Consider the following 26,055-nt stretch of genomic DNA (forward strand, 5'->3'; position numbering starts at 1 on the left):
ACATAATTACAAATATAAACACATAAATACATATGTACAAAATATATAGACATACAGTATATACAAGTGCATTGGAGCTCTTTGCAGTTAAAGGGATACTAAGCCTAATTATTTTCTTTAATGATTCAGCAAGCAATTTTAAGCAACTACAGAACCCTGGGTTACGTGTGCTTATTGTTGGCGAAATGAAGCCACCAATAAGCAAGCGCCTATCCAGGGTGCTGAACCCAAAATGGGCCAGCTCCTAAGCTTTATAATCCTGATTTTTTAATAAAGATAGCAAGAGAATGAAGAAAAATGTATAATAAGAGTAAATTAGAAAGTTGCTTAAAATTGCATGTTCTATCTGAATCATTAAAGAAAACACTTGGGGGATACTAAACCCAGTTTTTTCTTTTCATGATTCAGATAGAGCATGCAATTTTAAGCAACTTTCTAATTTACTCCAATTTTTCTTATCTTTATTTGAAAAAGAAGGCATCTAAGCTAAGGTGTCAACCAATTTTTGGTTCAACACCCTGGACAGCACTTGTTTAATGGTGGTGCATTTAGCCACCAATCAGCAAGCACAATCCAGGTTGTGACCAAAAATGGGCCCGGCTTCTAAAATTACATTCTTTCTTTTCAAATAAAGATAGCAAAGAGAATGAAGAAAAATTGATAATATGAGTAAAATAGAAGTTGCTTAAAATTGCATGCTCTATCTGAATCATGAAAGAAAAATTTGGGTTTGGTGTCCCTTTAAGTAGATGAAAACATGTGAAAACCTATTTATGCAATATTCATTTGTAATAAGGTTTTAACTATTTATTTACTGTAAAATTTTCCCGTTCCAATTTTCTGCACATAGCAGAATATGTTCTAATTATTTCTAAATAGATATATATATAATATATATATATATATATATTAATATATCTGTACCTATATATAATCATCTATATAGGTATAGATATATATTGTACCAAAAAACATATATATATATATATATATATATATATATATATATATATATATATATATGAATATATAGAACATATTCATGTATGTGCAGTATTTATAAATATATACTCCTATATATATATCTGTAGTATACCTATATATAATCATGTATAGATATATGGATATAAACAGTATCCTCACAAAACTGAGTACAACCCCTCACATTTTTGTAAATATTTTATTATATGTTTTCATGTGACAACACTGAAGAAATGACACTTTTGCTACAATGTAAGTAGTGAGTGTGCAGCCTGTATAACAGTGTACATTTTGCTGTCCCCTCAAAATAACTCAACACACAGCCCATTAATGTCTAACCCATTGGCAACAAAGTGAGTACACCCCTAAGTGGAAATGTCCAAAATTGGGCCCAATTAGCCATTTTCCCTCCCCCGGTGTCTGTGACTTGTTAGTGTTAACAGGGGTCTCAGGTATGAATGGAAGCAGGTGTGATAAATTTGGAGTTATCGCTCTCACACTCTCTCATACTGGTCACTGGAAGTTCAACATGGCACCTCATGGCAAAGAACTCTCTGAGGATCTGAAAAAAAGAATTGTTGCTCTTCATAAAGATGGCCTAGGCTATAAGAAGATTGCCAAGACCCTGAAACTGAGCTGCAGCACGGTGGGCAAGACCATACAGCAGTTTCGTAGGACAGGTTCCACTCAGAACAGGACTCACCATGGTCGGCCAAAGAAGTTGAGTGCACATGCTCAGCGTCATATCCAGAGGTTGTCTTTGGGAAATAGACATATGAGTGCTGCCAGCATTGCTGCAGAGGTTGAAGGGGTGGGGGTCAGGTCTTGTCAGTGCTCAGACCATACGCTGCACACTTCATCAAATTGGTCTGCATGGCTGTCGGCTCAGAAGGAAGCCTTTTCTAAAGATGATGCACAAGAAAGCCCACAAACAGTTTGCTGAAGACAAGCAGACTAAGGACATGGATTACTGGAACCATGTCCTGTGGTCCGATGAGACCAAAATAAACTTATTTGGTTCAGATGGTGTCAAGCGTGTGTGGCGGCAACCATTTTTTTGTCTCTCATGCCTACAGTCAAGCATGGTGGTGGGAGTGTCATGGTCTGGGCCTGCATGAGTGCTGGGGAGCTACAGTTCATCGAGGGAACCATGAATGCCAACATGTACTGTGACATACTGAAGGAGAGCATGATCCCCTCCCTTCAGAGACTGGGCCGCAGGGCAGTATTCCAACATGATAACGACCCCAAACATGCGTCCAAGACGACCACTGCCTTGCTGAAGAAGCAGAGGGTAAAGGTGATGGACTAGCCAAGCATGTCTCCAGACTTAAACCCTATTGTGCATCTGTGGGGCACCCTCAAATGGAAGGTGGGGGGGCACAAGGTCTCTGACATCCACCATCTCCGTGATGTCGTCATGGAGGAGTGGAAGAGGACTCCAGTGGCAACCTGTGAAGCTCTGGTGAACTCCATGCCCAAGAGGGTTAAGGCAGTGCTGGAAAATAATGGTGGCCACACAAAATATTGACACTTTGGGCCCAATTTGGACATTTCCACTTACGGGTGTACTCACTTTTGTTGCCAATGGTTTAGACATTAATGGCTGTGTGTTGAGTTATTTTGAGGGGACAGCAAATTTACACTGTTATATGGGCTGTACACTAACTACTTTACATTGTAGCAAAGTGTCATTTCTTCAGTGTTGTCACATGAAACGATATAATAAAATATTTACAAAAATGTGAGGGATATACTCACTTTTGTGAGATACTGTATATATATTTATATATAGTATATATTGTATCAAAATACCATCAGATATATGTACAATATGTATTTATGAATAAACATTCTTCTATGTGAAGAACATTGGAATGTAAAATATTCATATTTTCATGTCGGGTTAGCAAACATGAGAAAATTCTATCACGTTTGCGCAAGAGTGGGGTGTTTTTTTTCCACTTTTTTTCTCCATTGGGGGAATATGTGAACATGCACACGATATTCTAAGTTCGTCTTTTTGCGATTGCTGGGTTAGAGTGAGAGCATAAACAGTTTACTTTTAACTTTTAGTATGAGCGCAACCTAATGAACACAAAAATCTTACTTCTAGCGCAATTAGCACTCAAGTCGGAGAGTTAAATAGTGCTCCACTTGTAATCTGGCCCTGTATTTGCACGTATAACATACCCACAGTCCCCACAGCTCCTATAGGTTTAATAGTAAGTTGTTTTGTTGTTTGGTCTTTGTTAACAATAGAGATTGCAGACATAGCAAATATATAGGTGTTCCGTCGGAGTTTGATGGGCGTTCCATGGAAGTAACCTGTCTTCTACTGGGGAAACATCACTGTAAGTTTGTAATATTCAACGCACTGCCCTCCATGTTAGATACACCTTTTCAGCCATATCAGCAGGGGCAGAACTACCAGGGATGCAGTGGTCGCAATTGCGACCGGACCCAGGAGGTCCACCCTCAGGGGGCCCAACAGCTTCAGCACAAATTTTTTTTTTTCTTTATGGGATGCTGCAGGCACATTTACATCTCTACATAATGATCCCCAGTCCCACCTTGCAAGGCTGCCACCTGGATGAGGAATGCGAGTGTGGGCACTGGGCAGGGCTGGCTCTCGGCAGGTGCAGTGCACTCAGCCTCGCACTATAGCCTGGCTGTGTGCGACTCTGATCTTCCAGCACAGGCTTGGTGCTGGAAGATCAGAGTCGCACACAGCCAGGCTATAGCACAATTCTGTTCAAAGAACATCCATGCTTGTCACACAGGGGGACCTACCTATCTCCCAGAATTCAGAAGTCACAGGCATCCCACAGCAAAAGACATGAAGAACTTTCAGCAGTCAGTTGCAGTAGTTAGACAAGTAGTGATTTGCTTGTGAGTACATTTTACTTGCTGAGTTTGATGCTGCTGATGCTGCTGTTCTGCTACCTTTGCTGCCCTGTCTGCCCCGCCCCCATCACAGTACATATCATAATATATTATTATTATTTGTCTTAAATTCTAAAAGCCTGACGCAGCACAGTGAGCGCAGGCTTTTAACAGTGAGGCAGGTCCCTTTTCAGGCGTTGCCGCTGGCAATATGGGCAGCTACCCGAGGGGCCAGGTGAAGAATCAGGGCTGTCTGGGGGTCCTGTGTGAGTGGGACCATGATGCATCTAGCTGCATGCCGGGCAACCAGAGTGTCAATTCAGAGAGTCACTCACATTGTCAGTGTGGAGGTAGCCATCTTATACTCCTGCATGGATGCACAGTGAATAGCACTAAGGTAAGACTAAGTTCAATGTGAAAAAAAACTTAGGATGCAACTTATTTTTTTCAGCTCTAGTCTCTAGAATAGTTACAGAAGACTATATATATATATATATATATATATATATATATATATATATATATATATATATATATATAATATAAACCAAAATGAATAAATATATATACTGAAATATCTATATATATCTATATATATATATACATACACAGTATATATATATATATATATATATACACTTTGTTTTAAATATATATATATATAATTTCCAGTATTCACTCCATGTGAGTAAAATAATGCTGCACTCACCGGTCTTGTAGAAATGTTTCTTTATTATGCACAAATGACAGTGTTCAATACACAAATACCCCCAGATGTTTTGGTGCGCCTCTGGCACCTTTCTCAATGGGTCTGCTTGTTGGAGGATTGGAAGCAGACCCATTGAGAAAGGTGCCAGAGGCACACCGAAACATCTGGGGGTATTTGTGTATTGAACACTGTCATTTGTGCATAATAAAGAAACATTTCTACAAGACCGGTGAGTGCAGCATTATTTTACTCACATGGAGTGAATACTGGAAATTATATGTATTGTATATGCAACACCACGGTAATTGGACTGTGATCGATGGAGTGCACCTTATTTGGAATCTGTGTATATATATATATATATGTATATTTGGATCTGGCACAATGGTCGCTGTGGAAGTGAGAGTGCAGATGTCTACAATTGTAAACAACTATACTTGCTCGATGAACAAATTGGGTGAGCCAATGACGATAGGCATATATGCACAGCCGCCAAGGATACCAAGAGTACAAATCAAATTAGTAAATAGATGTACATTAGACATTTGTTTAAAATTGTATGCTCTATCTAAAACATGAAAGTTTAGTTTTGACCTTATTATGTTGAAAAAAAAAAGATATGTATCAAATTCACATTTTTTTTGGTGGGGGCCCTTCTTAGATTCCTGCACTTGGACCCTGTGGTTTCTAGTTACGCCCCTGCATATCAGTCTCTCCAGCATTTAGGTTGCAAGAATTTCCATTGTTAGAAATCGAGAGAATGTAGAGTGAAATTTAATGTACATATGTATAATTTGAAGTGTTTCTACAGCAAAATCATTATTTGTTTTTGGGAACACACAGACTATGTTATGTAAACATACTTTGAATACAGACCCCCTCCCCCCCCGCTGAGGTCACAGAGGGTGTATATATATATACGGGTAGAGTAAGAAAAGTAAGAAATCAGGGTAATCCTAGGATTACCCAGGTAAATCCGACATTACCCAAGCGGCTGTGGGTAAAGCCCAATGTTCTGTAATTCCCCTTTCTACACTATTTATTTTGCCTCCGCCTGGGGGTTCTATGAAGGCCTATCCTCTGGCATCCACCCCAATTGAACCTTGGGTAATGAGGTTTACAAGGATGCTTCGTCCTCTTCAACCCCCCATGCGGAGGCAAAAAAGATAGTGAAGATGGGAGAATTACAGTGCATGCTATATATGTTTGATGCGGTGACTCCGCACTCTGAGGGGATTTATGATCACACATCAGGATTTACCCACAGCCGCTTGGGTAATGTCCATTTTACAAAATATCTGACTTTACATATATATATTATTAGAGGGTTCATCTGCACTCTCCAAACAAATGCGACAACAACCAAGGTGGAGGTAATGGAATAATGCATGAAACAGACTGACCACACTCACTGAATTTAGCAAACAAAAAACTGTTGTTTATTTCATAGATAACGTTTCAGGGTGAAAAACTCCTTCCTCAGGAAACATCAGCTATGAAATAAGCAACAGTTTTTTTGTTTGTATGTATACATGTCTATATATGTTTATTCATGTGTATTTATGTTTTTATACATACATATAAACACATGTATGTACATATATAGACGATATATACACTTTTGAGTCATGTACCTTGGGACATGCAATATCATTTTGAAACAATTTCAATATGTTTAATGTTTTTTTTAATAGAAATACAAGAAATACATGAAATTCATATGTTCTTCACTTTATATATATATATATATATATATATATATATATATATATATATATATATATATATATATATATATGAATATGCAATATATCTATATATCTATATCTGTATATATTCATATTGATATATAGGTATAGTTATATATTTTGCAAAAATACAAATAGATATATAAATAGAAATATATATTTTAAAATAAAAATAATAATTTCTTCTAAGTGAAGAACAAAGGAATTTAAAGTATTCCTAATATACCTTCTTCTTTAGCGCAGTTGATATAGCACAGTGTCGGGTTAGTGCGAAAGTGACAAACAGAAAAGATTTTTTAGTACACTCCATAGAAGTCTATAGGGAGAAGGAGCTAGTGCAGTCACAATCTCCAAAGTCCAGAAGTTAGCACTTGAGTCGGTCGCTCGCACGCTAATGTTTTACTTTCAATTCGTAATACCCTCGCTATCCGGCCACTTATGTTTTAATTTGAGCGCACCATTTGTAATCTGGGCCATAATGTTTTAATAATTCAAATATTTAGAAATACATAGAACTAAAATCTCCCAATGTTATCATTTTTGAGTAACTTTCAAAATAGCATTCAGTATTATACAATAACCTTGACACATATTTTTTTAATTTTTTTTTAAATAGTTTTAATTTCTCTAATGTAGTATGCTTTGTATGTTTATGTGTCAGTTTATTTTTTAATTACAGAATCAGTAATAAAAATGCACACAGAAAATATAATACATAAATAGTAAGCAGCATTGCCTCCTTTAAACAATGTGTGATTCTTTATAGATTCCAATAAGTGCCCTCAGCAGAAATGCAGTGACTACTAGCACTTATTCAAATGTATCTTTAAAATGATATAAACAAGGAGACACAATTCCTAAAGCATTGATCGTTCCTAAGAAACAGCTACCCAGCTGGAATTCCTAATAACCAATCAGCCTTGAAGTACCCAGACACTTGAGAACTCATTTATTTGTCTCTCACATAATATTCACTAAACCTGATACACATTACATAGAAAACAAATCCATCCAAGCAAACAGCCAACACTAATTTAAAAAAGCTATAGGACAGAGCTTCTATATAAAATGTATAAATTGTGGTATATGTTGGTTCTGTTAAAAGGGATATTAAACTCAGAATTAAATCCCAAATAAAATATTTTTGTCATATATAAGAAAAAAATGAAACAATGTATTTTCAATCTTATTTATGTAATCTGCATCTAAACAGAAGTTTACTAACTGTTTAAATGGACAGTAAATACCTTGAGATTTGTATAGAAAATGTTTAGTTATGTATAATGAAACTACTTTGCAATATATTTTTCAATATTTATTTTGCCCCTTTTCAGAACTTGAAATGCACCCTGCTGACTTCTCAAGGCTATAACCCTGCTATATATCTGTCCCTAATTGTATTTAATTGATAACTACAAAACAATGCACTTTAAACTAGCATTGTAACTGGGGCTATCATTGTTGCCTGTGGAGTAAAGCCCAGATTGACTCCTTCAAATAAGGCAAATGGTGGGTGGAGTTTGTCTGTTTCTTTCATAAGATATGGTGAGTCCACGGCATCATCATTTACTGTTGGGAATATCACTCCTGACCAGGAGGAGGCAAAGAGCACCACAGCAAAGCTGTTAAGTATCACTCCCCTTCCCACATACCCCAGTCATTCTCTTTGCCTTCGGTGCAAGGAGGAGGTGAAATTTTGGTGTCTGATTTATTTCACTTTAATGAGGATTTTATTTATTTTGAAAGCCGGAGTAGGTTTGCTCTGATCTTTCTTTTCAAGATTGGGTTTAGCCGTACTCCAGTAGGGCAGTGGTGACTTTTAAGCAGTTAGGAACTGGTGGCGTGGGCCTCACTGCGCTTTTTTAACATGTTGCTGCCCTAGCACAGAAAGCCAGAGTAGGTTTACTCTGTCTTTTCTTTTCTCCACAGGCCTCTGTGAGGAGTGGCTTCCTTTCATGCTGAGTAAGCTGTCCTCCTGCCGGACAGCTAGAGATGCAGGTAAGGGCCATTTTTTGTCTGTTACAATAATTAAAAAGACTGAATTATGAAGATTATACTGCACTAATTTGAGGCTTCATCCTGTTCATAGTCAGGGCTTTTTAATGGCAGTAAGCAGGCACCATGGCTGTGACAATAGAGAGAAATCATTGGTGGCTCAGTTTTTTATTAAATTCTGCAGTTTTTATCCGATATTACTATGGATTACACTGCGTAAGTGAGTTGGCAACAAGGAATTTCTATTCAGTCCGGAGCTGCTGAAAGCAGCTCTATATTAAAATTCTCCCTTACGGCTACCGGGATCGCCTATGACATTATTTTAGAGGCGGATCCTTCCTGAGGCGGCAGTTGCAGGTGGAAATGGGCGCTTTCACTTTGTGGCACAGTGTAGAGCCGGTCATGTGACATCCTCTGATCGGAAGATTGAAAGGAGTCCGGAGTTGTTGAAGCAGTAACACTAGTTGCCGTATCTATCCCGGTGTGCAGAGGGAGCAGATACAGCTGAGGTGTAGAGATGCTTTTGTTACACTTTTAGCTCTAGGATAAAAGACGCTGTTCTGATAGCACACTTCAAGTGGTAAACCCTCTTCTTGGTTGTCACTCACTTTGCATCTCCCTGACAAATAAAAAATGTTTCGGAAATTGGGTTTCCTTTTGCAAATTCTTTTGAATACCCCTGTTAGCGGACTCAGCTTGTTATTCGATAATATCTTAAAGGAACAGTAAAATGTTTTATTTATTTTTTCCTTTTTTTTCAAAAATGGACCAAGAGTCTATGCCTTCTGTTGAATGCAAGCTTTGTTTAGATAGCCAAGTGGAACCCCCTTTGCCTTTTTGTTCCTCATGTATTGAGAGGACATTAATGTATAAAGATAGAATTTTTAATTAATTCTCTCAGGTTGATGCTGTTCAGGCAATGCCACAGCTTTCTCCTCAAACGTCCCATGCCTTAACGGTGTCACAGGCAGTGCGCCCTGTGGTTCCTCTCAATCTCTTCAAGGAGTTTATTTGCAAGCAGATATTGCTGCACAGTTATCTTCTGCGGTATGTGAAGCATTAGCTGCCATTCCCATGCTACAGGGAAGACGCAAAAGGAAATTTAGAGATTCAGATAGTAAGGTTTCTGATCCAGTTCTGACTAATCAAGTTGCTGTGTGAAGAAGAAGATACGTCGGTAGCCTCTAAGGGTGAAATCTCAAATTCAGACAGTGTAAATCCTTCATCTGATGCTGAAGTTGTATCCTTCAGATTTAAGCTTGAACACCTCCGTGCTTTGCTAAAGGAGGTTTTGGCTACTCTGGACGACTCCGATAACCCTATCGTTGTCAACCCTAAGAAATCTAGTAAACTTAATAGATCATTTGATGTTCCTTCCTCTGTGGAGGTGTTTCCTGTGCCAGACCATGCTATGGAGATTATTGTAAGAGAATGGGAGAGACCTGGGATCCCTTTTTCTCTGTTGCCGGTTTATAAAAAGATGTTCCCAATGACTGACTCCATTAAGAAGTTGTGGCAGTTGGTGGCCAAAGTGGAAGGGGCAATTTCTACTCTGGCTAAGAGAAGTACTATTCCTATAGAGGATAACTGCTCTTTTAAGGTTTTAAGGATCCAATGGACAAAAAGCTGTAGGCTTTTTTGAAAAAGATGTATTTTCATCAGGGTCTCCAATGGCAACCTGCAGTGTGTATTGCCACTGTGACAAGTGCGTCAGCCTATTGGTTCGATGGATTGTCTGAGTCTCTTCAAGCAGAGACTCCTTTGGAGGAGATCCAAGACCATATTAAGGCTCTAAAGTTAGCCAATTTCTTTATTACTGAAGCTGCCTTACAGGTCATTAAGTTGGGAGCCAAAATATCTGGTTTCGCTGTCCTAGCATGCAGAGCTTTATGGTTTAAATCTTGGTCAGCGGATGTTTCATCTAAGTCCAAGCTTTTGGTGATCCCTTACAAGGGTAAGACCTTGTTTGGACCTGGTCTGGCAGAAATTATTTCCGATATCATAGGTGGTAAAGGGTCTTTTCTGCCGCAAGATAAGAAAAATTGACCGAAAGGACGTCAGAGTAATTTTCATTCCTTACGTAACTTCAGAGGTAAGCCTTCCCTTTCCTCTTCCAAGCATGAACAGTCCAAACCTTCCTGGAAACCCAATCAGTTTTGGAACAAGGGGAAGCAATCAAAGAAACCTCAGCCGATTCCAAATCAGCATGAAGGGTTTGCCCCCCGATCTGGTATCGGATCAAGTGGGGGGCAGACTTTCTCAGTTCTCTCAAGCATGGATATGAGATGTCCCAGACCCTTGTGCTGTGGACATTGTATCCCAGGGTTACAAGTTAGAGTTCAAGACCTTTCCTTCCAGGGGCAGGTTCGACCTCTCAAGATTATCTGCAGACCAGATAAAAAGAGAGGCATTCTTGAAATGTGTTCAGGACCTTTCTGACCTGGAAGTGATAGTTCCACTTCCAGTAAAGGAACAGGGTCTAGGGTTCTATTCTAGTGTCTAAACAAGTTTCTCAAAGTACCGTCCTTCAAGATGGAAACCATACATTCCATTCTTCCCTTGGTACAAGAGGGTCAGTTCATGACTACCATACACCTGAAGGATGTGTAACTTCATGTTCCCATTCACAGGGATCATCACAAATTTCTGAGATTTGCCTTTTTGGACAAACACTTTCAGTTTGTAGCTCTTCTGTTTGGCCTTGCCACAGCTCCCAGAATTTTCTCAGAGGTTCTAGGGGCTCTTTTGGCAGTGATCCAGTCTCTGGGAATTGCAGTAGCGCCATATCTAGTTCAGGTGCCATCTTTTCAACAAGCAAACTCTTATACAGAGATCTTGTTATCTTTTCTATGTTCCCACGGATGGAAAGTGAATCTGGGAAAGCGCTACAAGGGTAGTTTTCTTAGGGACCATAATAGATTCTCTATCAATGAAAATATTTCTGACGGAGGTCAGAAAAGCCAAGATTCTTTCCTCTTGCCTCTCTCTACAGTCTGCTGCTTGGTCATCAGTGGTTCAATGTATGGAGGTAATTGGTCTGATGGATGCGTCCATGGACATCATTCCACATTATCCACATTCCAGGACTGGACAACTGGGACATGGATTTTCTGAGCAGACAGACTTTTCATCCTGGGGAGTGGGAGCTCCATCTGGAGGTGTTCTCCAGCTTGATCCTCAAATGAGGGGTGCCGGAGCTGGATCTGATGGCATCTCAGCAGAATGCCAAGCTCCCGAGGTACGGTTCGAGGTCAAGGGATCCACAGGCCACTCTGATAGATGCACTGGCGGTCCCTTGGAATTTCAAGATGGCATACCTGTTTCCTCCGTTTGCTCTCCTCCCACGAGTCATTGCTCGTATCAAGCAGGAGAGAGCGTCAGTGATTCTCATAGCTCCTGCGTGGCCTCGCAGGATCTGATATGCAGACCTTGTGGAGATGTCATCTCTTCCACCTTGGAGACTACCTCTGAGGAAGGACTTTCTACTTCAGGGTCCCTTCCTTCATCCAAATCTTATTTCTCTGAAGCTGACTGCTTGGAGATTGAACACTTAGTTCTGGCTAAGCGTGGGTTTTCTGAGTCGGTCATTGAGACCATGATTCAGGCTCGCAAGCCTGTTACTAGGAAGATATACCATAAGATATGGCGTAAATATCTTTATTGGTGCGAATCCAAGGGTTACTCTTGGAGTAGGGTAAGGATTCCTAGGATTTTGTCTTTTCTCCAGTAGAGTCTGGAGAAGGGTTTGTCAGCGAGTACACTGAAGGGTCAGATCTCTGCCTTGTCTATTTTGCTACATAAGCGTCTGGCGGATTTGCCAGATGTGCAATCTTTTTGTCAGGCCCTGATCAGAATCAGGCCTGTGTTTAAGTCGGTTTCTCCTCCTTGAAGCCTTAACCTTGTTCTTAAAGTTTTGCAGCAGGCTCAGTTTGAGTCTATGAATTCCATGAATATTAAGTTGTTATCTTGGAAGGTTTTGTTTTTTGTTGTTATTTCTTCTGCTGAAGAGTCTCGGAACTCTCAGCTTTGCAGTATGATTCTCCTTATCTTATCTTTCATGCTGATAAGATAGTTCTCCGTACTTAGGTTTTCTTCCTAAAGTTGTTTTGGATAGAAATATTAATCAGGAAATTGTTGTTCCTTCTCTATGTCCTAATCCCTCTTCTCATAAGGAATGTTTGTTACACAAGCTGGATGTTGTGCATGCTCTGAAGTTCTACCTACAGGCAACTAAGGATTTTCGCCAGTCTTCTGCCCTGTTTATTTGTTTCTCTGGGAATCGTAAAGGTTAGAAAGCTACAGCAACTTCTCTTTCTCTCTGGTTGAGAAATGTAATTTGTTTGGCCTATGAGACTGTTGGACAGCAGCCACCTGAGAGAATTACGGCTCATTCCACTACGGCTGTCTCTTCTTCTTGGGCTTTCAAGAATGAAGCTTCTGTGGAACAGATTTTCAAAGCGACAACTTGGTCTTCTCTACATTCTTTTTCCAAATTCAATACTTTTGCCTTGGAAGAGGCTTCCTTTGGGAGAAAGGTTCTTCAAGCGGTGGTGCCTTCTGTTTAGGTTCCCTATCTTGTCTCTCCCTAATCATCTGTGTCCTCTGGCTTGGGTATTGATTCCCAACAGTAATTGATGATGCTGTGGATTCACCTTATCTTAGGAAAGAAAACAAAATGTATGCTTACCTGATAAATGTATTTTTTTCCGGATATGGTGAGTCCACGGCCTGCCCTTTATTTTAAGACGGTTATTTTTAACTTAAACCTCAGGCACCTATACACTTTGTGTTATTCCTTTTTCTCCATTTTCCTTTGGTCGAATGACTGGGGTTTGTGGGAAGGAGAGTGATACTTACCAGCTTGGCTGTGGTGCTCTTTGCCTCCTCCTGTTGGCCAGGAGTGATATTCCCAACAGTAATTGATGATTTAAAAGAGGCTGAAGTGCATCCTGCAAAATTCAGAACCTTTACTATGCAGCATGCTCTATCACTATTGTTTGATCAGTGCAGGAGCTCATTTATATCTGTCCAAATTAGCCATAGCAGGATAAATAAGAAAAGCATGGCGACACAACTTTAAAGGATAAGATCCCTGGATTGCACTGAGACAGAAAAACAATGCACATTTTACTAACACAATTGCAGTTTACCATTTTGACTGTGAAAGACAAACTTTAACTTTTTGTGGATAGAGGATGATAATGTGTTGTCATCTAGCCACACCCTCTATTTATCTATTCACAAGGTACAGAATGATGAGGGACATGCTGCTCATCTGCTATTGTCTACAAAGGACACAAAGAGAAAGAGGAAAGTCTGATTATTGTATAACATTAGAATTTTGTTTTTAAATTTCTCAATATAGACCAGTTTAACAAGCAGTAGACAATATAATAATTTGCTTGAGCAGCCCCACCCACTGTTCTTTTGCAACCAATTGCACAAGAGCTGGGGTAATTTAACATGGAGAGAATACAAAATGCAGTGACTTAAAGGGACATTACAGTCAATATTTGAAAGCACATGGATGAATTACATTGTTGAATAGCAACATGTTTGCAATATACATGTATTGGCAAAAATGCTTCTAGTTAAAGTTATATCTGTTTTAATTTCAGGAATAACCTCTACACATACATGTGAAGCACAGCTAGATATTCTCTGTGCACCAGCATTTTAAATACTGCAGATGCTCATTGCACCAGTGGGTCTTGTATGATGTCAGCAATTAACAAATTGAGTCATTACCAGATTGTACAAACACCTTAGGCTCTCTGAGTAAGTGCTATGTTTAAAATGCTGGTGGTGCACAGTGCACACTTAAATACACTTTTGAAACCGCTATAGCTTTTATTAGAAGCATTTTGCCAATACATGTACTGTATATTACAAAATTGCTTCAATTCAAAACTGAAATGCATTCATGTGGATTCCAATTTAGGCTGGAATATTCCTTTAACTTACTTTTGCAGGCTCTAATGGACAAGCCCGCACCACATAGGCTCCAAAAATTTGCAGTTCAATAAATGGATAATGAAAATTTGTTTTGATTTCCATTTATTTTTAACTGCATGTGAGCCAAAGTGAGTTGTTAATTATATAAACCTATACACATACTTATAATACTTATTACTTACTAATAATGTGAGTGCATCAGTATTGACACTCAACTGAGTCACATTCTAATGTTTAACAGCTTACCACACAAAGATAAGTATAAATTGGCTCTGATTCCGATACATGCTAGAAATTTCAGATTTAACTACACAGTATTTTATTTTTTTGCCCTTTTCCACTGTCTTGATCATGCTCTATACGAATGATTATCCCAATCTAATATTAGGATAATTTTAGTTTTTCAGAGTAAAATTACAAATGGTTCTATACCTTCTACCTCCATACGCTGACACACAGGATATAAAAATTATCTAATACTTATTAGTCTTGATTCTTGTCGAGTAGGCAGTTACAAAATTTGCTGTCATTTTACTTTCATGCATTGCAAAGTACATGTTGGTTTTGCATGTGTGATCAGAAACCTCAGCGTTCTATCACAAACACAAGTTTGCAATGGCTTTTGGCACAGTGCCCTCTACACACTAAATATATAATTGCAGGCATAGTATATTAAACCATATTAGGAAATGACATACTATATTTAATGCTGAATTACAATGGCTTGGAACTGCAGACAAAGTTTAATGCAAATTAAGTTAGTCTGACATCAATAGCGGGGAAGATATTTGAAGGGATTATAAGGGATTATATTGATGATCATATTCGTGTAAACACGATTATGAGTTCTAATCAGCATGGTTTTATGAGAAATAGATCATGTCAAACTAATCTAATTAGATTCTATGAGGAAGTAAGTAAAAATATAGATAAAGGGGAATCAGTTGATGTGATATACTTAGATTTTGCAAAGGCGTTTGATACAGTGCCACATGAGAGATTAATGCACAAAATGAAGGGACTGGGAATAGCTGAAAATGTTTGTGGATAAATAACTGGATACAAGATAGGGAGCAACGAGTAGTAGTAAATGGATCATACTCAAATTGGACAAAGGTAATCAGTGGAGTACCCCAGGGATCAGTGATGGGCCCCGTTCTTTTTAATATTTATATAAATGACTTGGAGCTAGGATTAAATAGCGACATCTCTATTTTTGCAGATGATAATAAGTTAAGTAAGGTCATTAGGTTAGAGCAGGATGAACTTTCGTTACAAAGGGACCTGCAAAAATTAGAAGTATGGGCAGGTAAATGGAAAATGAGATTTAATACGGGAAAATGTAAGATTCTACATTTTGGAAGTAAAAATAAACAGGCAACGTATTATTTAAATGGGACAAGACTTAGCCAAACACAGGAGGAAAGGGATTTGGGGGTAGTAATAGATAACATGCTAAAGATGGGTGCACAATGCAGGGCAGCAGCTTCAAAGGCTAATACGATACTAGCATGTATTAAAAGAGGCATTGACTCAAGGGAGGAAAGCATAATTCTGTCACTATATAAAGCCCTGGTAAGACCTCACCTTGAGTATGGAGTGCAGTTCTTGGGACCAATCGCAAAAAAAGATATTGCAGAACTAGAAAAAGTTCAGAGAAGGGCCACAAAGCTAATAAGGGGATTGGAGAATTTAACCTATGAGGAGAGGCTAGCCAAACTGGGTCTGTTTTCTTTAGAAAAAAGGCGCTTAAGAGGTGACATGATTACTTTATATAAATATATTCAAGGCCCATATACAGAGATGGCAAAAGCTCTGTTTATTCCAAGAAAATTGTTTGTGACCAGAGGTCACAATTTAAGGTTGGAGGAAAGGAGATTTAATCTCCTGCAACGGAAATGTTTTTTCACTGTAAGAGCAATAAAATTGTGGAACTCATTACCAAAGGAGGTAGTGAATGCCAATACCCTAGATACATTTAAAATGATTTTGATACATTTCTGTCTATAAACAAAATTCATGGATATGATTGCTAGTATTAAATGGGTCACCTTTTAGTGGGATTATTTAAGCTTAACTGGAGCTTTTTGTATATATTTTAGATTTGTATAGGTTGAACTCGATGGACTTCTGTCTTTTTTCAACCTCATCTACTGTGACTATGTTACTTGATAAAACATTATTATTTATTGAACACTTTTTTTATTTTGAATTACAGTTACTAAATGCTAATACTTTGCTACTATAATGTGGGAGTCAGGTATTGTTTTGTTAATTATTCCAACCATCAAAGTAGCTAGAAACCGAAAAACAATCCTCCTGTATCATTATGTGTTCACTGCTGGCTGAGGTTTTCTTGCTATAGCAAATCTACAGAGCATAAAATAAAGTCTTGGTTTTCTGGTGCCATAGCAACAATGCTTTCTTTTTTAGACCATTGTCATGAAAGTAAAGAACCACTCAATTATGTCACCTCACTAGTTTGCTGGTATCGTTAAACCCAGGCATCCTGATCTAATGAGAAAAGTGCCTGTCTTATTGCTTGACGTGTTTTAGTAGGTACAAATAGATATATGTTGGAACGGACAGGCACACGCACACCCACACATTTTATATTAAATGAAACATTTTAAACTGCAGAATTCTACAATAAATAAAATGTAAAGTAAAGTAAAAGTTCAAAATGAAAACACTCTGTGTTAGAACATTTTATCATTGCACTATTGAATGCATAAAACTATTTTTTAACTTCTGTAACCTCCACCTCAGAGCAGCAGTGCACTACTGGGACCTAGCTGAACGCCTCCTGATAGCCAATAGCAAAGGGTCATATGTTGGTAGGGATCCGTCACCAGCTAGGTCCCATCAGGGCATTGCTACTCTTGATCTGGCTTTAATTATGTATTTAACCTCTTTGCTGGAGTTGATCACAAACTATTATTTGATCATTGTCTGCATGTTAACAGCTGGAGATTAGGTCTATTTCAATTCTACGACAATCAGTCATTTTCATTTATATGCAGCACTTTTTTTATTGTTGGTTCAGTGGAAAATGGTTCTATACTTAACATGTGCCAGTCTTGTCTTCCTGATCGCAATCCTAATTCTCAATATTTAACAACACATTTACGGGACCATTTTTCACTTTTTGAATTACAAAGCTAAAAGTAATTGATAAACCCCCAGACAAAACATTCAAAACCGAGTACCTCAAAATTCTTTGGATGGAACATTAATTTGCGCATTTACAAAACACACTGACATTGCTCAGCACCAGGATGAATGACGTTAGGAAGGAACATCATCAAACAGATACAAACGCCACATGTTAAATCCATTAAAGTTTAAAAAGGAATAATAAGCTCTCTACACTCATAAAAAATCCATAACCCAACAAGTACATTACTATACTGATAATACTCCTGTTCAAATTCCTATAAATGTCGCATACATATCTCTATGGGATTGGAGCACAAAAGGTTAATTATTACCATCGTTACACAGTATGAACTTTTAACCTGTGATGCAATTGCTAAATACACAAAATACCTATTTTGTTTGTTATTAATTGTGCACATTTGATTTTTGCTTTCTGAAATCAAGTAATAACTAATGCAGATAATGGTTTTGTGTCGATGTCAAGAGGTAACAATTCAAAGCTTATGGGGTATTGGCAGAAGAAGCATTATAGGATTGTACTCATCAGGAAAAACACACTGATGAACATTCTGAAATTGTTATCTACAGAAAAGAAACACAAAATACTGCTCAACCTCATGGTTATATGCAAACAAAAGCACAATGGAAAAAATGCTCTAAAACATTAGGGTATTTTCTTTTTTTTGTAGTTGTATGTCCCTTTAAATATAAAGAAACTATAAGGTTCGCATGTATGTGTGTGTGTGCATGCGTGTGCAAGACCAGGCTTTTGTGCTTGCCTGTGAGAGTGGCATGTGTACATTTGTGTGTTTAGTGTGTATTATAGAATCAGGAGTTTTTCTTTGTTACTTATTTATTCCCTTATAGCTATCTCTTCTTTTTTTTTTACTTTAATTTTAGTGCTTATTTTATAGCCAATTGTGTTTTACAAATACTTTTTGTTATTATCTTCTTATTATATTATGTTAAAATGTAACTGAAATGCTCTGTAGCCCAAGAGGTCAATGCAAAAATGAGTATTATGTGTTTGCCTACAAAGTGAGAATAGAGGTTCCAAAAAAATCTGATCTTAGGGGAATTATCTAGTGAAGAGGTCAGACTTGCGATAATCTTTTCACAAAGAACAGTAACATGTCGACAGATGCAAGGAAAATCAGGCAACACACTAATTATACAGCATATATTTCTTTCAAACGTTCACAAAAGCGTAATGCTGCCACCTATTGTCATTGTTCAGTACTGTTCCTTTATTTCATACTTTTCTTTTGGTAGTAAAAATTCTGACATATAAAACATAACAAATCAGAGATAATATTTAGGGCCGTGCTTGAATAAGAATCTTCATCAAATAAAACATTTTTGAAATGTCTTAAAATAATTCTTAAAGTAAAAGCAAACATATGTAAGAGAGACAACTAAATACAAAAATAGAGAGAAAATGTTTAATTTGTTTGGAAACTTGAAGGAAATACATATTTGTAAAATATTATACTATAGTTTTAATGCTCATTGGCTGAAAGTGACATATCCCACAGCTGTATTGGTGGACAGCGAACACTGACAAACCTTCACAAGCACATTCCACATAGGAACATTCATTTAAAAAAATAAAAAAAGAAACACTTTTGAAATACCATTTTACATGCAAATAATGCTTTCCATGACCATTTGAAATGCTTCTGGTTTCTTTGGTAGATCTGACAGTGATGATACATTATATTTGCATCTATTTTAATGTAAGAGTCTTTGAACAATAAACATTGTCCACTGTATTTGAAAGTATTAAAGGGACACCAAAGTATCTTTTTTATTTAGCCATCGTTTATATCAGTAATAAGTAACTGTGCTGCAAATTTTCTTTTAACGCATGTTTAAGTATTTAAAACTATTATTTAGTTAGAAAAAAAATGTACTGTTTTCTAGGCATGGGCAAATAATTTAGATATTTGTGTGTTGCACATTTACACATATAAATACGCCACCAAAAATAGCTGAATCCCGCTGCCTGCGGCCATATATTCTGCATAAGCTTGTATGAATATTTGCCCATTTTCTATTTATAATTAAACATTTTGTGTACTTAAACTTTGATATTAATTTAACTTTTGACATTGGTTGAACTCTTTGTCTGTTTAACAGGAATTGTTAGGACAGCTTTAACAAACATGGACAGAGAATCAAGAGAGTATTATGAAGTAATTATCCAGGCCAAAGACATGGGTGGACAGCTTGGAGGATTAGCTGGAACGACCACTATCAATATCACACTTAGTGATGTAAATGACAATCCTCCAAGATTTCCTCAGAGTAAGTATTCTTAATATAATGTTACCCTTAGTCTATCTAATTTCCACTTTAAAAATTCAGCTGCCAAGCTAACAAACACAGGTTTTAAGATATAAATTTTAATCTTTAAGGCATTCTTGTTCTTTTAACAGACTTGATTAACAGCTTGTAGCAGGCTGATAAAAAATAGCTAATAGCATCTGTGTCAAGCAATCAGACTTGCTAAGAAAGTTCAACAAGTTTGGCTCTGATTTCATGTAACATTTTTGTTTGTCTTCATGTATTTAAACTTTATAAATGTAATGTAAAAAAAGTATTTGTACAGGCAGTAAGCAACTTATTTGCATGGGGAAATTGTTATTGGTAATTTTAATATGAAACAAATTTGGACAAAAAGTTAAAAGCTCTGGGTGTTATATGTTTGAGCTCGTTTAAATATAGTTTTTAAATGTTAAATAATTAATTATTATAGATTTTTTTTTTCTTTTTTGTTTTTCTAATATAAAATTAAAGGAACAGGAAGCCCCAATTATTTTTTCATGATTTGGATAAAACATACAATTTACAGTTAACCTTTTATTATTTGCTTCATTCTCCTGTTATCCTTTGCTGAAGGAACAAAAAGGTTGAAAGTAAACTGTTTTCACATGCGCGATAAGCCAATGAGTGCAAAAAGCCAAACTTATTCTCATGTGTGTTAACCCGACATGAAAGTATGAATATTTCACATTCCAATGTTCTTAACATACAAAACTATGTTCTATTTATTCATAATCAAATATTTCTACATATATATGATTTTTTTTTTGCACAAATATATATTTATACATATATACAGATATATATAGGAATATCGATTTAAAAATACTTAGAACATATTCCCCTATGTGCAGAACATTGGAAAGTGAAATATTTATAATAAATACATAGCTAAAACCTTTATTAAATATGGATATTGCATAAAGATGAATTTTCAAGTTTTTATCTACTTAACTGCAAAGAGTTCCAATGCACTTATATATATATATATATATATATATATATATATATATATATATATATATATATATATACACACATACAGCTTTGTATAGTGTTGTACCCAACTTGACTATGCTAGGCTTGGAAATGTGGAAAAGGAAGAGATTGAGGGAAAGTGCTGTGCACCATTAGATATACAGAGAACAAGTTTCTGAAACCTAGTATACAGACATATGATGTTATTGTTGGGGGATAGTAGTAAAATGTGATGCCAATGATAACAAAAACAATAAATATCAGCGCAATAAATACATGAAGTTTCTAGAGTAAAAGTCCATATAGATACGTAAATTTCAAATGCGAAGATTCAACTATGATATCCCCAAGTGATTTACTAGACCTTACCCCAATCTTATGAGGTAAGTAAGAGTGATCCAGGATAGCCTGAGTGTGGCCCAGCAAACGGTTCCTGCCGCCAGATCCGTAGAGAAGAGATAATATGCTGGCTTCAATGCTTCCTTTAGTATGGTATGGATCAGGATTTGGAAATTTCCCTCCAAACGTTGCCGGTATATATGGAAAAAAAATAGAAACACACAAATAGTGCAATATTGTATGTTTTATTAAGGAAGCAGCCTCAACCTTCTACGAAATTCACATACAATTATGCTCACATTTAAAATCTTCAACAATATGAGGTATTTTCAAGCAATCTGAGTACAGTTGTCAAACAAAAAGACAGTTGAATTCAGATGTTCTCTGTACTGCAGCAAGGGTTTCATAGTGTATTCTCGGTTGAGACTTATACTTTAAAAACAGTGTTCTATAACGTAGCCATTATAAAACAATATCACAAATAAAAAGTTCACAATATAGATAAAAGCGAATTAAAAAAACACTTCTGACAAAGTGTTTGAGTCACCTAACGTGTTTTTAAGGTATTATATAGATATGTCCTTCTTCAGAGGTGTTTTGATAATGAATAGCTCAGTGTTTAAAAAGGAGTAAGCGGCTACAGCTAAATCTAATTGGTTGGTAAAAGTCTGTGTATTACACGTCAAAATGTGTCTCTGTGTATTACACGTCAAAATCAGCTGACTGCCTGTAGTCATGCTACATGTGACGTTTACCAACCAATTATATATACAGTATATATATATATATATATATGTGTGTGTGTCTATATATGTATACACTGTGTGCAGAATTATTAGGCAAATGAGTATTTTGACCACATCATCCTCTTTATGCATGTTGTCTTACTCCAAGCTGTATAGGCTCGAAAGCCTACTACCAATTAAGCATATTAGGTGATGTGCATCTCTGTAATGAGAGGGGGTGTGGTCTAATGACATCAACACCCTATATCAGGTGTGCATAATTATTAGGCAACTTCCTTTCCTTTGGCAAAATGGGTCAAAAGAAGGACTTGACAGGCTCAGAAAATTTAAAAATAGTGAGATATCTTGCAGAGGGATGCAGCACTCTTAAAATTGCAAAGCTTCTGAAGTGTGATCATCGAACAATCAAGCGTTTCATTCAAAATAGTCAACAGGGTCGCAAGAAGCGTGTGGAAAAACCAAGGCGCAAAATAACTGCCCATGAACTGAGAAAAGTCAAGCGTGCAGCTGCCAAGATGCCACTTGCCACCAGTTTGGCCATATTTCTGAGCTGCAACATCACTGGAGTGCCCAAAAGCACAAGGTGTGCAATACTCAGAGACATGGCCAAGGTAAGAAAGGCTGAAAGACGACCACCACTGAACAAGACACACAAGCTGAAACGTCAAGACTGGGCCAAGAAATATCTCAAGACTGATTTTTCTAAGGTTTTATAGACTGATGAAATGAGAGTGAGTCTTGATGGGCCAGATGGATGGGCCCATGGCTGGATTGGTAAAGGGCAGAGAGCTCCAGTCCGACTCCCGCCAGCAAGGTGGAGGTGGAGTACTGGTTTGGGCTGGTATCATCAAAGGTGAGCTTGTGGGGCCTTTTCGGGTTGAGGATGGAGTCAAGCTCAACTCCCAGTCCTACTGCCAGTTTCTGGAAGACACCTTCTTCAAGCAGTGGTACAGGAAGAAGCCTGCATCCTTCAAGAAAAATATGATTTTCATGCAGGACAATGCTCCATCACACCCGTCCAAGTACTCCATAGCGTGGCTGGCAAGAAAGGGTATAAAAGAAGAAAATCTAATGACATGGCCTCCTTGTTCTCCTGATCTGAACCCCATTGAGAACCTGTGGTCCATCATCAAATGTGAGATTTACAAGGAGGGAAAACAGTACACCTCTCTGAACAGTGTCTGGGAGGCTGTGGTTGCTGCTGCACGCAATGTTGATGGTGAACAGATCAAAACACTGACAGAATCCATGGATGGCAGGCTTTTGAGTGTCCTTGCAAAGAAAGGTGGCTATATTGGTCACTGATTTGTTTTTGTTTTGTTTTTTTAATGTCAGAAATGTATATTTGTGAATGTTGAGATGTTATATTGGTTTCACTAGTAAAAATAAATAATTGAAATGGGTATATATTTGTTTTTTGTTAAGTTGCCTAATAATTATGCACAGTAATAGTCACCTGCACACACAGATATCCCCCTAAAATAGCTATAACTAAAAACAAACTAAAAACTACTTCCAAAACTATTCAGCTTTGATATTAATGAGTTTTTTGGGTTAATTGAGAACATGGTTGTTGTTCAATAATAAAATGAATCCTCAAAAATACAACTTGCCTAATAATTCTGCACTCCCTGTACATATGTATTTGTGTGTTTATATGTGTATTGTAGAATGTATTTTAGAATGTATTTTGATTTGTTTTGTGCAACTGAATCATGCATGTTTAATTTTGACTTTCCTATCCCTTTAAAAAATCAAAAGAAAAAAACCTTACATTAAAGGGAAATGTTACTGATTCAAAAAAATAATTTATACTTCATGTAACTATGAGAAATTTTGTGGCCCCTTAATTAACCATTGATCAGCCCCCCCCCCCCCCCTTTGACATGTGCAATTTTTGACCGAGTAACATATATGCACTTTATTATTAAGTGTAGTCAAACTTGGAAATGTTGTAAATGTAGTAACACACAAACACAGAAACACCTAAGGATTCACATATAGACACTCTAGCAGACACGCAAAGAAACACACAATCTCAGACACAGACACCCACACAGACACTCAGCACTTGTTTACATTGACCTGACAAGTAATGAGGTAGACTACAGTTTTGTAAAAAAAAAAAAAAAGGAGATTTACAAGTCAAAATATGGAATTCTGATTATCATTTTGTCAAGGAAGATGCCAACTATATGATGACAACAGCATGCAGTGGCTAAAAGGAAGGGCCCTGAACTGCCTAAACAATAATTTAAAGGTTTTAAGTGGTGGTTTTGGTGACTTTCAGAAAGGTCTCATTAGTCTCAAAGTATGTAGAAAGATGTGAATAATCAGTAGTAAGGTCAACATGTCGTAAAAGGAACAGACAATGGACACACACACACACAATCACACAAAACACAGAAAACACACAAAGACATACACACTCACAGACACCCCCAAAATAACACACAAAGACACACACAGACACCCACAGAAAACACACAAAGACATACATACACACACACCCTCACAGAGACATCCACAGAAAATGCACAAAGACAGACACAAAAACCCTCACAGAGAGATCCACATAATAAAATACATACACACTCATAGAGACACCAACAAAATCACAAAGACATAAACACAGACACCCACAGAAACACTCACAGGAGGTAAAATGTCTGCACATTGCAATCCCTTAAATCAACAGTGTGTGACATGCATGATAAAAAATAGCAGAAATTAAGAGATCACTTTTTAAAGAATCATATTTGTAAATGTGCAAACAAAAATACGTATGTGAATTCAAAATTGTACATTATTGATCAGTCAGAATGGTTAGATAAAGAAAAGTACTTTTGAAAGGTTGACATATGTTTAGGTCCCCCCCCCCCCATTTTCCCCAAACAAGAGCACCACTTGAAATCTGGTGTACAAATGTTCCCGTCTGTCAGCTGTACTTATGGATTTTGAAAATGCTGTACTCTATATGATCTTGGTGGAACCATAGGCTGTGGCACTAGGTCTCATACCATTAAATCTGGTTAAATGCAGGATTTAGGCTTGTTTGTATGGATTTCAAAACTAAGTCAGCTGTAGTGTAGTGTTAAGTTAACCTGTTTCATTTCAAACACTGAGCAATCTTAGCCTGAGAGTATAACATTTTATGCAGATGTAAAAATCTTAGATAAAATGCCTCCTGGCATCTGGAAAGTCCTTGCATAAAGGGGCAGTAAACTGGAATATAATATATATATATATATATATATATATATATATATATAATCCTCCAAAACAAAATGCACTCACAGGTCTTCTTGCAAAGTGAAACAAAATCTTGTTTATTGATGTAACTTTTTCAGGGATATCTTCCCCTTCATCAGCATAACACACAAGTGAATAATGTGACCATTATATACATACACACAAATTATGAAAAAATAAAACAACAAGCAATACCTGTGTATATTCAGTGAAAAACCTGCCAAAGCATCATGCTGGAACGCAAGCCATGCGTTCCAGACCATGTGAAAACCGGAAGTCCTGCCTAATCTAGCACTTCCGGTGTGTGAATGCAAAAATATAAATTTTAATAAATTAAATAATGTAAATCCGCATGGCCAACCATATGTCTCTGGAATAAATTTACATAGGTTTGCATCCGTCTAAGGGAAAATTATCCTATTAATACCTAGCCATATCCGGATGCTCATAAGTGATCAGTACGATCGTTAACAACACCCATATCAACCTTGTGCAAAATAAACATCTAAGTGTATTTGATTATCTCATAGTGTTGCTGAATCGTTATTTCTTTAGACACAGTCACTCATTAATGGCATAGTAAGTAGCCGGGGATCGTGCCGGTTGTCATGGTAATCCACATAAACACCTCTCCGTGTATGTTCCAGCTACGGTATCTGCGCTGTGCCAAAAAGCTTTTACAATAGGCAAATCAGTACAGTACCCGGTATTGAAGTGACAGGCGGTCTTAAGAACTAAATAGCATACAATAAAAAAGACCTTAAACTTACTAAAAATAAAAATATTGATCAAATTGATGAAAGTTTATCATTCTTTCTAAAAAAATGCAGTGTAACGTTTGCTCATACCTAATTCAAAACTATTCATCAAAATAAAGAATTAGCATTCACAATACAATTATCCTGCCAGTTCATGGCACACAGACTACAATAGGTTAATTCAATTTCACAATGAAGAACCATCACTCAAATGTATATATGTA

The 26,055-nt window shown here is 37.1% G+C and overlaps 1 protein-coding gene and 1 long non-coding RNA gene across 2 annotated transcripts in view; one reads left to right on the forward strand and one right to left on the reverse strand.

Annotated features, from left to right (window-relative positions):
- LOC128660678 (uncharacterized) overlaps positions 1 to 26,055 on the reverse strand; it is a 331,547-nt gene that overhangs the window by 126,655 nt on the left and 178,837 nt on the right. The gene's annotated exons all lie outside the window — the stretch shown is intronic.
- The window catches only part of CDH20 (cadherin 20), a 195,359-nt gene that overhangs the window by 120,875 nt on the left and 48,429 nt on the right, over positions 1 to 26,055 (forward strand). The window contains exon 5 of the mRNA XM_053714618.1: positions 19,573 to 19,740. Coding sequence (XP_053570593.1) covers positions 19,573 to 19,740 — 168 coding nt within the window. The remainder of the gene's footprint in view (positions 1 to 19,572; positions 19,741 to 26,055) is intronic.

Source organism: Bombina bombina, chromosome 5, assembly GCF_027579735.1.
Source record: "Bombina bombina isolate aBomBom1 chromosome 5, aBomBom1.pri, whole genome shotgun sequence".
NCBI classification, from domain to species: domain Eukaryota; kingdom Metazoa; phylum Chordata; class Amphibia; order Anura; family Bombinatoridae; genus Bombina; species Bombina bombina.